The sequence below is a fragment of the Emys orbicularis genome, chromosome 2 (genome assembly GCF_028017835.1).
Source record: "Emys orbicularis isolate rEmyOrb1 chromosome 2, rEmyOrb1.hap1, whole genome shotgun sequence".
NCBI lineage: Eukaryota > Metazoa > Chordata > Testudines > Emydidae > Emys > Emys orbicularis.
The window spans coordinates 42,045,181-42,057,659 of NC_088684.1; the positions used below are offsets into that span (position 1 = coordinate 42,045,181).

The 12,479-nt window shown below is 41.9% G+C and overlaps 1 protein-coding gene across 1 annotated transcript in view; it reads right to left on the reverse strand.

The window, feature by feature from the left end:
- SDC2 (syndecan 2) overlaps positions 1–12,479 on the reverse strand; it is a 100,044-nt gene that overhangs the window by 15,958 nt on the left and 71,607 nt on the right. The window contains exon 2 of the mRNA XM_065399858.1: positions 554–665. Within this exon, the coding sequence (XP_065255930.1) occupies positions 554–665 (112 nt within the window). The remainder of the gene's footprint in view (positions 1–553; positions 666–12,479) is intronic.

The following is a 12,479-nucleotide window of genomic DNA, read 5'->3' on the forward strand; positions in this document are numbered from 1 at the left end:
TTCTATCCACTAAATTGATGTAATTACATCAGAAAAAGCTATCAGATTTGTTTGGTAATATCTGGACTTCTATTAAAAAGATGTAAGTAGATTTATTAACAATATTTATCTGAATGTGTGTGTGTACAAGAAAAAGATAAGACTGGATTAAACTAGTATCTTGCTACAAACATTTAATATCAAAGATTAGGATACCCAATTAGGAATCACATCTGCCCATGGGGGAGAGAACACCTGCCCAAATTTCTACTTTCTAAACTCTAGAAAGCTCAGCACACTATAGACGAGATGCAGGGAAATTCAGTAAAATGATATAGCTATTGGACAAACTGAGTAGTAAAAGCATAAGAGCAGTAAGTTAATAGATAGGGGATAAATCTGGAGAGATGCTCAGCACAATGCATGCATACAGCCAAGTGCCCTGGACTCCCGACTAAAGCAATAATTTCAAGGTGATGAACAGCTTTCAGGTTTAGACAGACATTCTTGTACTTACTGAAGAAGAAAAAAAATGTTACAATGCGATGAAAAAATGTAGAGAGACATGTCTTACCTGAGCCGGACCCAGAAGAATAATCGTCGTCATCAATTGGATAGACACCTGATGCTTCTTCAACAGAGCTGTTGTCGAGATACAGGTCTTTATCAGAGGTCAATTCAGCTCTCTGGAAAATAGGTAAGAACGAACCATTAAAAAGGTAGCTATTTATATAATGCAATGTTTTCCTCACTTTTATTCTTATTTCCAAAGCTGATGTTGGTACACCAATTGTATATATTCCCAAAATCATAGACGTGTAGGACTGGAAGGGACCTCAATAGGTCATCTAGTCCAGTCTCCTGTACTCAAGGCAGGACTATATAATAACTAGACCATTCCTGATAGGTGTCTGTCTAACCTGTTCTTAAAAACTTCCAATGATGGAGATTCCACAACCTCCCTAGGTTAGAAAGGTTTCCAGCTAGAAAGACAGGTTAAAATCAGCAAGATGAATTGCACCTAGAAATATTGAGTAAGACAGTGTTGTTCATGGAGCATTAGATCTTTGTGGTTAGACAAGAACTGTGCCTACAACATTATTCTCAGACAAGAGGCTCCAATTACTGAAGTACCATGTCTTTCTTAAATACTGGCTCCGTCAGAATACCCATTGTCTCAATTTTCTTGATGTCTTCCATCAATTTACGTTATCTTTTCCACTCCTAGATGTACTGTCTCCTCACCAAACTGATCATATGGTAAAATGGCTTTGATGATGAAACAAAGTACCAGTAACTTTTTTTTAGGTTGACTATAAACCCCAGATTGTGAAACATTTCCACCACTTTGTTCACAGCTGTTTGAGCTAGTAAAAGAGCTTTTTTGATCATTCAGAAAAGTTGCTTACTGCTAATACTACTAGCACTTCTGTGAAGATGCCAAGACAGAAAGGAAGCAAAATGTTGATTGCCAATTACAAACTGAAATTACACATCACTGTGAATCAGTGGAAAGTATTATGCACAAAGGCGTAATGCAAACCTAAGTCATGTAGCTTAATTCCAGAGTCTGTTGCTCCAGTCTGCGCTCGAAGGTTTTCCTTTGGAGTTTATTTTAAGCTAAAAGATAATTATCTAGCCATTTTAGTCCAAAAGGACTTGATTGATCCCTCTTGAACTACTGGGTAACAGAAAGCAAAAAGCAGGCACACTGCCGTGCTTTTCTCTTCTGCTGGAAGCCAAAAATCTTTTAATATTCTCGTACAAATTTTTCCAGGACCGTTTTTGGAAAACTGAAGGATACATTTTGGATTTTTTATTTATTTATTTAAAGGAGACTTTTGGCAACTGATTCCCCTTCCAATCTACCAAGCACCCTTTTGGCACAGTTACCTACTTTGTTACAAACTGATCTTCAGTTTGAGCTAAAATATCAAAATCCACCTCCTAGAGGAAAGTGCAAAGGCCACCCTGACATGGCACAAGGATCCTTTTAGAGTAGGAGGAATCAAAACCTTGGCCTCTGCTCCTACTCTTTCTTGGATGAAAATGCACCTAAGATTTGAGAATGTGACCTAATCTAGCTCTTCTCAGGATCCTTTTTACTGAGGTGGGCTTATTTAGGTAAACTATCTACATCAGGGAACATATCCTCTGATGAATGTTCAGAGGCACTAGACCTACCTGACACTTCTTCTGGAGGATCTCGGCTAGAAAAGTGCTATCTTACTTTTCTTCCAAGAAGGAGGAGAGGAGTCGTACTGGACTCAAACAAGAACCATGGATTGCAACTTTTATCTGTGGAATTTGCAAATTAATTTGTGCTTAAATATGGCTTGTAGAAGACCTATTCTCAGCAGCCCCTTTAATTAAATGGCATTTGCTTAAAGCTGCATCAGCCAAGCGTATAAGATGGAGGAAACAGTATGTCCTACAACCACAAGAGTTCCTTTGCCGCAAGATGTCTCTGGGAAAGTCACCAGACTGCCATTATCCTAGATGACAACGTGTGGGGGGAGTAAGAATCGGTTGAAGCTGCATCTCATATAAAGGAACGAGTCTCTGTCACAAGACAAACATTCTGCTACTGATATGATTGCCGAAGAGGAACAGATCTGTTTTCATATGCCTTTCTTTTTGATTTTTCAGCCATACCATAGTATGAAATACAAAAACCACTCAGCACAATGTAACGAATGACAACATTCGACTGTGTGAGTAGCAGAACGGAGAATGAGAAACAATGGAAAGTTCAGCTCATCCAAGCTCCAAAGCATCTTGAAAAACATCAGCATGTCCTGCCTGTTCTGGCTCCTGCTAGAGACAGCTTGAGTGATAATCCAGCTGTCCCTAAACAGAAGCCACCATGCATAAAAGAACATTCTTCGATCTTAGAGAAAAGTGGCAGCGTATTTCAAGAAAAATTGCTGCCTATGACTATAACTAAGACTAAGCAGCAACTAATCCTGCTGCAGAAAATATACACAGTATTATAAAAAAAAAAATAAAAAAAAAAAATCAGAAAGTAAAAATCCAACAGCATCAAATTGAGAATACTTAAATATTCACCTGTAACTTTATTACATGGCAATATTACATGGTTTTATTACATGGTTTCTTCTCAAAACAAACAGGTGAGAAACACAAACACAACACTAGAGAGGATGGGAATTGGTTTGTATAAAATAAGAAACAACCCAAACTTGTGCCCAGAACTTTTAATGTTAGAAAAAGCTTGGGTAACTTATTTTTCATTCCCCCCCCCCCCCACTTCATTTCCTGGTTCTGGCTGAAATCAGAAGCAAAAGTAGTTCAATTCTGCAAGAAAAGCTGTTCTGCTGATGCTTCTAGCCTCACTGGAAGCAGGAAATACTGAAAGTCAATCACGCAAGCTTATTCTGATGAGATTTCCTGCCCAATTTTGCAGACCCCATCCAATGTTATATAAAACATCCAAACATTTGAGTGCTTTGCCAACCACTTCTTCTAATTACCATATGGCTTCCCCCACCTCTTGGAATGATATTTTGTCTGCCAATATTTTGAGGACTAGTACAGCTAGAAGCTAAAGCTTTATACCATCTGAATGCAGAGAAGATGGAAAAAAGCAAGATAGTATTCAGCAGCAATTTTAACTTCATTATATTTTATTCTGCTAGTGATCGAAATGCCAATCTAAAGCACCTTATAATACTCAGCATTGTGACAGAGTATACAAATCCCACACCAGGCAAGAAGGGGTTAAAGGACAGAAGTGGGCCCAGGTAACCCCACCCCTTCAGCCCTGCCGAGCATGCGCCAACTGGGTTGAAAAAGGAGTAGCCATGCTCAGAAGTGGGGCGGCTGGGGAGGAGGACAGACCTGCCCTGAAGGCTCCTGACAAGAGCACCGGAGAAGCCTCCCTGAGGGAGTAAGGCAATTTGCTGAGCACGGCTATGGCTGACAGTTTGGTTACCTTTTGTTTTTCTTCTTCACCTTATCTGGGACTGAAAGCGAGGAGAGAAAAACAGTGATGGGAAGTGACCCTGGGAGTGTAACTCAGAGGGCACCTTCAGCAGCCAGAGAGGTGGACTGGGTGGGCCTGGGCTTCCCTACCTCTGCCCCCATGACAGGAGGGGCTCAAACCGCCTATCCACCTCACCGCACTTCTGAATAGAGGACCAGGATTGTAAGATCAACCCACCGGAAGGAGGTACTAAGTACACTAATCACTGGGCCACCTAACTCACCCAGGACTCTGTTATAAGCACCTTGATATTCAAGTATTTGTGGATGAGCACCAATAACTTCACAACAAGTAAGCTTTTGTAAGTACTGGTTCTAGACCAGCTCACTCAAAGAAAAAAATGGTTTCCCATAATACTACCCACTATATTAGGTTTCAGGGAGTCCCAACTAGTTTACATCAAATTCTGTGATGAATGGGCCTGCAACTTGTTTTGAATGAGGAAAGAGATTCTTGATCCAGCCATTGTTACCCATTCAAACAATTCTTCTCTAATATAAAACTTTGGAAGGACATTACCCTAGTGTCAACTCTGGGGCCCTAGGATCTCAAGTCAAGGAACACAATGCATTAGATTTTCTAAAAGTGGACTGGCTATTTGTAGGAAGAGGAAATACAGAGCAGGATGGGGTCACTCACTAGACCACCATAATATAAATGGTTTCCTCTGATCACATGGCTACCTATATACTTATATGCATCATGCTCAGAATTCAAACACAGAAAACATTATTTTTAAATGTCAATACCTAGCAAAAAAAGTGTAGTCACTAACATCAAGGTTAGACTTAGTGAAAATAGAACTTATCCTTAAAGCTAAAATAATTTTTCCAGGGGCCGATATGCCTTAGATACTTCATGTGACCAAAATGAATGTCAAGTGCAGAAGCAGCAATGATCTCACAGTTTTGTTTCATGCAGTGAAGGCCTCTTATTGCAGAGTTGTACTATCCAAATCTCGCTAGTCCTTTAAAAGTTTGGCCTTTGTAGTAACTATTTCCTCGCTAATATGTGAAACAATTGTTGACCCCTGACCTGATCTTGGAGGGTTTGCAATTTTCGGTAAAATATAAGCTATCTGCTAAGCACACTTACAAAAATAATAATGGAAATTACTGACGTTATAACAGCACGTAGAAGAACCAAAATGAATGTATAGGGGGCTGTGACTTGACTTGATCAGATATGATCCCAGATGTATGTGGGTGGAACGGTGTATAAAAAGGTTATCAAGACCAGTTGTGACACTGGGATGGTGACATAGAACCACCAGGTAGGAAGCCTGGCCCAGCACCTTCCTCTTGGGGTGATCTCCTCTTAAATTTTACTTCCATCTTTGTTTCTAGTGGTCTCCATAAAGTGGTAAGTATGCACAGAAAGTATGAACAATCCAGAAAACCACTTTATTGTACTTATCTTATTCTTATACTTATCTACATTTTTATTATTTCACTTATATTTGTCTGTATTAAGTAAAGTTCAAAGCTTGTGTGCATGCGCTGCACCATCTTCATCTTCTTAATTAACTAAGTAGCTGCATGAATAAATAACTTGTTTGTGAAGAAGTGGGAATTTTCTATAATATTTTTATGAATCCCATGTGCACCTTAGTTTCCCTCTATACTTTGAATTGCTATCTGGGGGGGGGGGGGAGAAGGGGAAAGGGAGAAGGACTAAGTTTGCTCTCAGGGCAGACTAAGAGACTTGTGTGCACGCTTGTGTGTCCGTCCATCCACCTGGCCTCACTGTCTGGGTGGAATGAATAGAGTTGTTAAAGAATTAGTTGAAACCAACCCAGATCAACACAGAGACCGGAGAGACAATGCAAGCTCAAATGACTCACGAATGAACTTAACAGTGGGAAGCACCAGCCAGGGGGGTTGTGAACACAGCATGGGCTGGCCTGGGGAATAAAGGACTTAGCTATGACCAGGAGGGGATAGAGTTGCTTGAGCTCTGGCAGAAGCTTGCAGCTCTCATCTGGGACTGACTAAAGAAGTCAGAGAGACAGAGCTTGACATGGAATCCACTACAGCAAAGGTTCTCAGAACTGTGGTCTGTGAGCTCCATTCAGGTGGTCCGCGGATAGTTCCCTCTAAGGTGCGTGCCTAGGCAGCCGCACACAAGAGAATGAAGAGCCACCCACCTAATTAGTGGAGCTGTGCAGACATGGCTCCACTAATTAGGTGCCTGGACCCTGGAGAAGAGGCAGATGTAAGGTGAGGTGGTGGCCTTGGGGGGGAATGAGGGCAATTTGGGATGTGCGGGGCTGCAGCGGCCAGAGAAAGAGGCGACTTTCCCCAGCTCCAGGGCTGCAGCTGGAGGGGAGAAACGGCCCTCCTTCCCAGCCTCAGCTCTGTGGCTGCTGTGGTGAGGGAGAGATGCCCCCTCCTTCCCAGCCCTAGCTCGGGGACTGCTGCGGCGGGGGAGAGAGGGAGAGACACCCCTCCTTCCCAGCCCCAGCTTGGGGGTTGCTGCGGCGGGGGAGAGAGGGCACATCCATCGCATTAGAAAGGTAAGACTACTGATATTAAAATATGAGTTGTGTGCTTTTATTTGTAGAACAAAAAACGTTAATTATTATTTAGGTGTTTTTTTATAAACACTTTTATCCAAAGCGCTTTACAATAGTTAGCTAACAGTACAGACAACATTTGGAAAGATCATTAAGTGGTCCACTGAGACCCTCAGCAATTTGCAAGTGGTCCATGGAAAAAAAAAGTTTGAGAACCACTGGGCTACAGCTTGGCTGGTGGTTGGCTCTGGCTTGACCAGAATAGGCTATGCTTTAACCTTTCTTTCTCAGTGCTAACCTAAGGACTTCCAATGCTGTGTGTTCCAGTTGACTAATAAATCCTACTGTTTTGAAAACACTGGTTGGGTGTCACTGCAAACACTTGCTTGGATGCATTAGTCCCTGAAGAGTGTACAAGTCTCTGCCAGGAATCTGTCTCAATTGGGCTCGCTGAGTAGAGCTCACAGAGTAAAGCGGGCTGAACCCAGAGACTCCAGTCTAGGAAGCGGTAAGGCTGCAGGTCCTATCCTGAAGGAGAAGTGGGACTCCTTGGAGGCCTGCCACACTGAAAGGGCTCTTCCAAGGGACTGTTTAAAAGCTGAGGCATAGCCCAGATCCTGTGGATCCATGACACTTATTTGTGACAGGTGCACTTTGCACCCTACATTGATCCCAGGCTACACAATAGACATGTCACTTATATGCAACAACATTTCCAGAACTATTAAATGGCAACGATACTTGGCAAGGATGTTCCTTTTATCAGGTCTTTAATCTAGCCCTGAAGCCACAGAAAACACTCATTACATCCCAATTGTGATCTCATCCATCAGTTGTTACCCCCACTTACGTTTATATTCCAAGGATATATGCTACAAAATCCTGTGGTCTAAATAATTAAACACATTACAAGCCAATGATCATTGGAGCCCAGTCTGGTTATTGAATAAACTAGAACACATCTAAAACTAGTGAATGTACCATAGATTTACATCATCTATGTACTAGATCAGTGGTGGGCAACCTGTGGCTTGTCAGGGTAATCTGCTGGTGGGCCGTTCCCAGTCAATGGGAGCTGCGGATGGTCGATGTAAACAAACTGTCTCATGGCCCACCAGTGGATTACCCTGACGGGCCGCATGTGGCCCACGGGCTGCAGGTTGCCCACCACTGTACTAGATACTTCTGTTCCAAATACATGTTGAGTTTGTAAATCTGAAAGTCGTTAGTTCATTGTAAATCACTACAAATTATTTTATTGGAATAAATAAATAGAACCATATAAATAATTATATTTTATTGGAATCAGATTGTGGCAGATAACTATTTGATAAAAAGCCTCTCCCTGTCCCCGATACAAAGAAGAAAAAGTAAAAACAGGGTTTCTGGTTCATTGTTTCTCTTGTAGAATACTCATTTATCAAAATTAGGGCTGTAAAGTTTGAAAAAAAGCTCTTCAAAGCAATAGAAAGAGGATGAAAGGAGGATAAAGAGTCATTAGAAATGAAAACTATTTCCTACTTATCCTAATAAACATTCACTTCTACAATACTGTTGTTGCAGACAGTTTTCGCCATGTATTGAAGGTAGGCAACAGCTCTGTTTGATTGCTAGTGTCTTAGAACATTTAAAGCACGTTGGACTTTGGGTGCAATGGCAGTGAGCAAGTATGACACATGGTGGGAAAAACCATTATTTACAGATGCACTCAAATTTCTGTTCTCCTTTTTTGGTATAACTATGTGATATAGAATTTGAAGCTTGCAGCAACGTTAATTAATGATATATTGCTGCTCCTCTTCGCAGACTGAAATGTTTTATATGTAATCCCATATGACCACAGGCAAAACAGATTTAAGAAGTAATGTTATGTCACCGTCTCCAAGTCTCACACGCTAGAAAGATGCAGGCATTACAGTCATAGTACAGTTAGAAATATGTCACTGTGTGTGAGAAAAAGAAAAAATGACGACAGACTTTAGGCCATCTGGGTCTGTCCTCTACATGCTTGTACACAATAAGTAATTTTGTGAAACCAATTAAAACTTAGGTACTGTGCACTTTCTGGTATTTGGGAGAGACACAGGGAACGTGCTCATCTGAAAACGAGGACCATTATAGAAAAACCCATAGCAGGGCTGAAGAAAAACCCACAGAAAGGCTGGCAAAAATATAGTGCATAAGAGAAAACTCTTATCTCTTGGACTGCAGGAGAAAAAGACATGGGTCTGTGGCTGCCAAACTGAACAGCGCCTAAATCCTAGGTCCTTTAATTGTGGATCTCAGGGAATTTGTGTGGCTTATCTTTCTGCACAGTTTCCTAGAGCTCCCTCCTCACGGCAGTATAGCCAATTCACTGGCCAGGTTTCAGTCCTCCACCCTCAAGAATGCACTAACCCCAATCTCCTCTAGGAGGAATAAAAGTCATTGACAAAACATTTCAGAGAACAGAATTGTTAGGCCGGGTCTACACTACAAAGTTACATCGGTATAACTCAAAAATAACAGGAGTACTTGTGGCACCTTAGAGACTAACAAATTTATTAGAGCATAAGCTTTCGTGGGCTACAACCCACTTCTTCGGATGCATATGCATATCCGAAGAAGTGGGTTGTAGCCCACGAAAGCTTATGCTCTAATAAATTTGTTAGTCTCTAAGGTGCCACAAGTACTCCTGTTATTTTTGCGGATACAGACTAACACGGCTGCTACTCTGAAACCTATCGGTATAACTATGTCACTTAAGGGTGTGAAAAAACCACACCCCTGAGCAATGCAGTTATACCAACCTAGTCCCTGGTGCAGCCAGTGCTACGTCAACAGGAGAGCTTCTCCTGTCAGCATAGCCACTGCCTCTCGCAGAGGGCATAGCAGTGTCTTCACTAAAGCGCTACAGCAGCACAGCTGCACTGGAGCAGTGCAGCTTTTTAAGTGTAGACTGCGTTCCACTTCAAAGTGTAGAGCAGTGGTTCTCAAACTTTCGTACTGGTGACCCCTTTCACATAGCAAGTCTCTGAGTGCGACCCCTCCCCTCCTTATATAAAACACTTTTTTATATATTTAACACCATTATAAATGCTGGAGGTGAAGCGGGGTTTAGGGTGGAGGCTGGCAGCTCGCGACCCCCCCATGTAATAACCTCGCGACCCCAAGAGGGGTCCCAACCCCGTTTGAGAACCCCTGGTGTAGAGCTTTCCCAGGCATTCCCTCTAGAAGTACCCTCTCCCTGGCTTTGCCCCACCAAAACTTCCCACATTAGGCACTGTTCTCAGAGACAGGCTTCTGCCGGCTCTAGGGTGCCAAACTGTCCCTGCACTTTAAGGAGCTTCCCTTAATGCCTAAAGTTCCACAATCCATATCCAATGTGTAGTTACAAAGCAGCTTTTGATTAGAAAAAAGTGTTTTGTTTACTAGCCGTATTTAGGCAAATGATTATACCTTGCATTTGTATCAAATGCATGATTTTGAACCATTAATGAGGTGTTGTCCATTAAAAGTAACTTTGTTCTGTCCATATAGATGCCTCTATTTCCTTGAAATGTTGGTGGCACTGTAGCTGGCTCAGGCATAAGGGAGAGGAATACGACAGAAAATGATCTTCTCCTAAGATCTTTGCTCCAGACACAGTGAAATTTATTGAGCATTCACTCCCCTCCACATTGTAGGGCAGAAGAAACAAAGGCCCAGGACATCTGTCTGAAAAATGTCTCTTCTAAAGGGGATGAATGGTCTTCAAAAATCTAATTAGAATTCATTTCTTCATCTTCCAAACATTTTGTGGTACCACTTGAACCTAAAGTATTGACAGACTGTAAGATCCTTAAGACAGGGACATCTTTGAATGTATTGCACTGTGCTTAGCACAATGGGGTCTTGATCCTGACTCTGGGAGGGAGGGGCGAGGGGGGAGCATCTTTGGGTTTGTATTGCAATATTTTACTAATAAGATAAACAAGGTATTTAAGTACGCCATACTGGAGATTCCACTTTTTTTTCCCCTTGGTCAAGCTATTCGCCCTCTCTACATAACTGGGCAAGCACTGGAATAGCTACAATAAGGCTGCTCTGGGCAACTGCCTGCAGAATTGTGGTCATAGTAAGATATTCTTTCCATAGCAGTGAGCCAAAGATTTGAAAGCTACAGATCTTACAGTAATAGAAATTTGCCCATATCATACAGAAGCTTGCATCTGCACTTACTGTACCCCTGCTGTGGTTATTATCCACCAGTTTTACCTAATAAATGTGTTATAAATAGCCTAATAAAACTTCTCAATTTATTTTCTGTGCCAGCCCTACTACATACACCGGACCCTCGCTAGAACGCGTGTCTATATAGCGCGAATTCGCATATAACGCGGTCACGGCCATGGATCCCAAATTTAATTACTTTAATTGCAATTAATTTTAATGCGGTCCCCACGTTAACGCGGTACCGCGCATGGATCCCAAATCCCGCATTCTAGCGAGGGTCCGGTGTATTTCTGTGCAAAGAGTAAAACACCGTCCTGTGATAGGAACTAGTACTGAATTTATTAGGCTGTCTCTCAGTTATTCTGATTAGACAAGAAGTTTTGACTTAACGACAGAGTGAAGAGCTTATTTTAAAAGTGCTTTAAAATGGAGGCCATTTGCAGCTCTTCCTTATGTAAGCATGAAACAGTAACTACTCAGCATTTGTATGTCCATCAGCCCTAGAACTGTAACTCTGGTATTTGCCTGTGGCAATGAGCGCACAGCCTTGGTGCTGAAAAGTATTTTGGACTAACGGCTGGTTTGGCTCTCTCGTCCAGAGTTACTATATTGTCTAGAAAACATGCCAGAAAGATTATTCACGCTCATTGTTTCTAATGTAGAACTTCCTGATGCTGCATAAAAACTATAGCTTCAAGCCCTGAATCTCTCACTGCAGATAAAGAAACAGTATGACTGTCTCTGGCTGCTGAAAAAACCATGGAGCCCAAAATAAAGAGAATTACTGAAAGCCAGTTGCACTCCAGGTGGTAAAAGGAAAAGACAAAGATTATAGGAGTCAGATAGGAAATATAAAAGTTGGACCAAATCTCTCAATCCAGTCTGAATGATCACAAGACAGTGTGTAAACTGGTACTTCTGGTTTAAGATACACATAGAAAAAACAATAGAACCAGTTGCCAGATTGTTTTTAGCAACTAGAAGTATAGTTGATAAAGGCAGAATTAATACAGAACAAAAACATTACTGTCACAGAAGTTTCTTCAGTCTGATGGCTCAAATTAAAAACACAGCAACAAAAGCACCTTGGGCACTTAAGGGGAAATTTTTCAAAGGCAAAAAGGGCAGTAGGGTCCTTTGTGCCTTTGAAAATCTTCCCCTAATGTATAAGTACTGTATAGTACCTTATATAAGGACAGGACTTAAAGAGACAATATTTATCCATGATTATATGAAAATTGTTCTTCTAATATGAAAGTTCACAGATCCTGAAAGTAGGTTTTTGACCTGTTTGTAGTTTTGGGAGCAGAACTAGATCTGCATCCAAGACAGAAAGGGGCATCCCCTCCAACCACTAAAGATCTGCCCAGCATGAGGTAACTTCCATTGTTAAAGCTACTGTATTCCAATGCAGCAAGAAACCAAAACAGCTAGAAGTGAAGCTGTGTGTCACTCAGGGCATGGCTACACTTGCAGATGTAGAGCACTGTGAGTTAAACCCGCCTTCAGAGAGCGCAGTAGGGAAAGCGCTGCAGTCTGTCCACACTGACAGCTTCAAGCGCACTGGCATGGCCACTTTTGCGGCACTTACAGCGGCATTGGGAGCGGTGCATTATGGGCAGCTATCCCAGCATGCAAGTGACTGCAACGTGCTTTTCAAATGGGAGATGGGGTGGGGTGGAGTGTGACAGGGAGAGAGTGGGTTTTTGGGGTGCTGAGAGTGTGTCAGCATGCTGTCTTGTAAGTTCAGTAAATGTTTGCTCTTTCCTTGGAGCTGATAAGCAG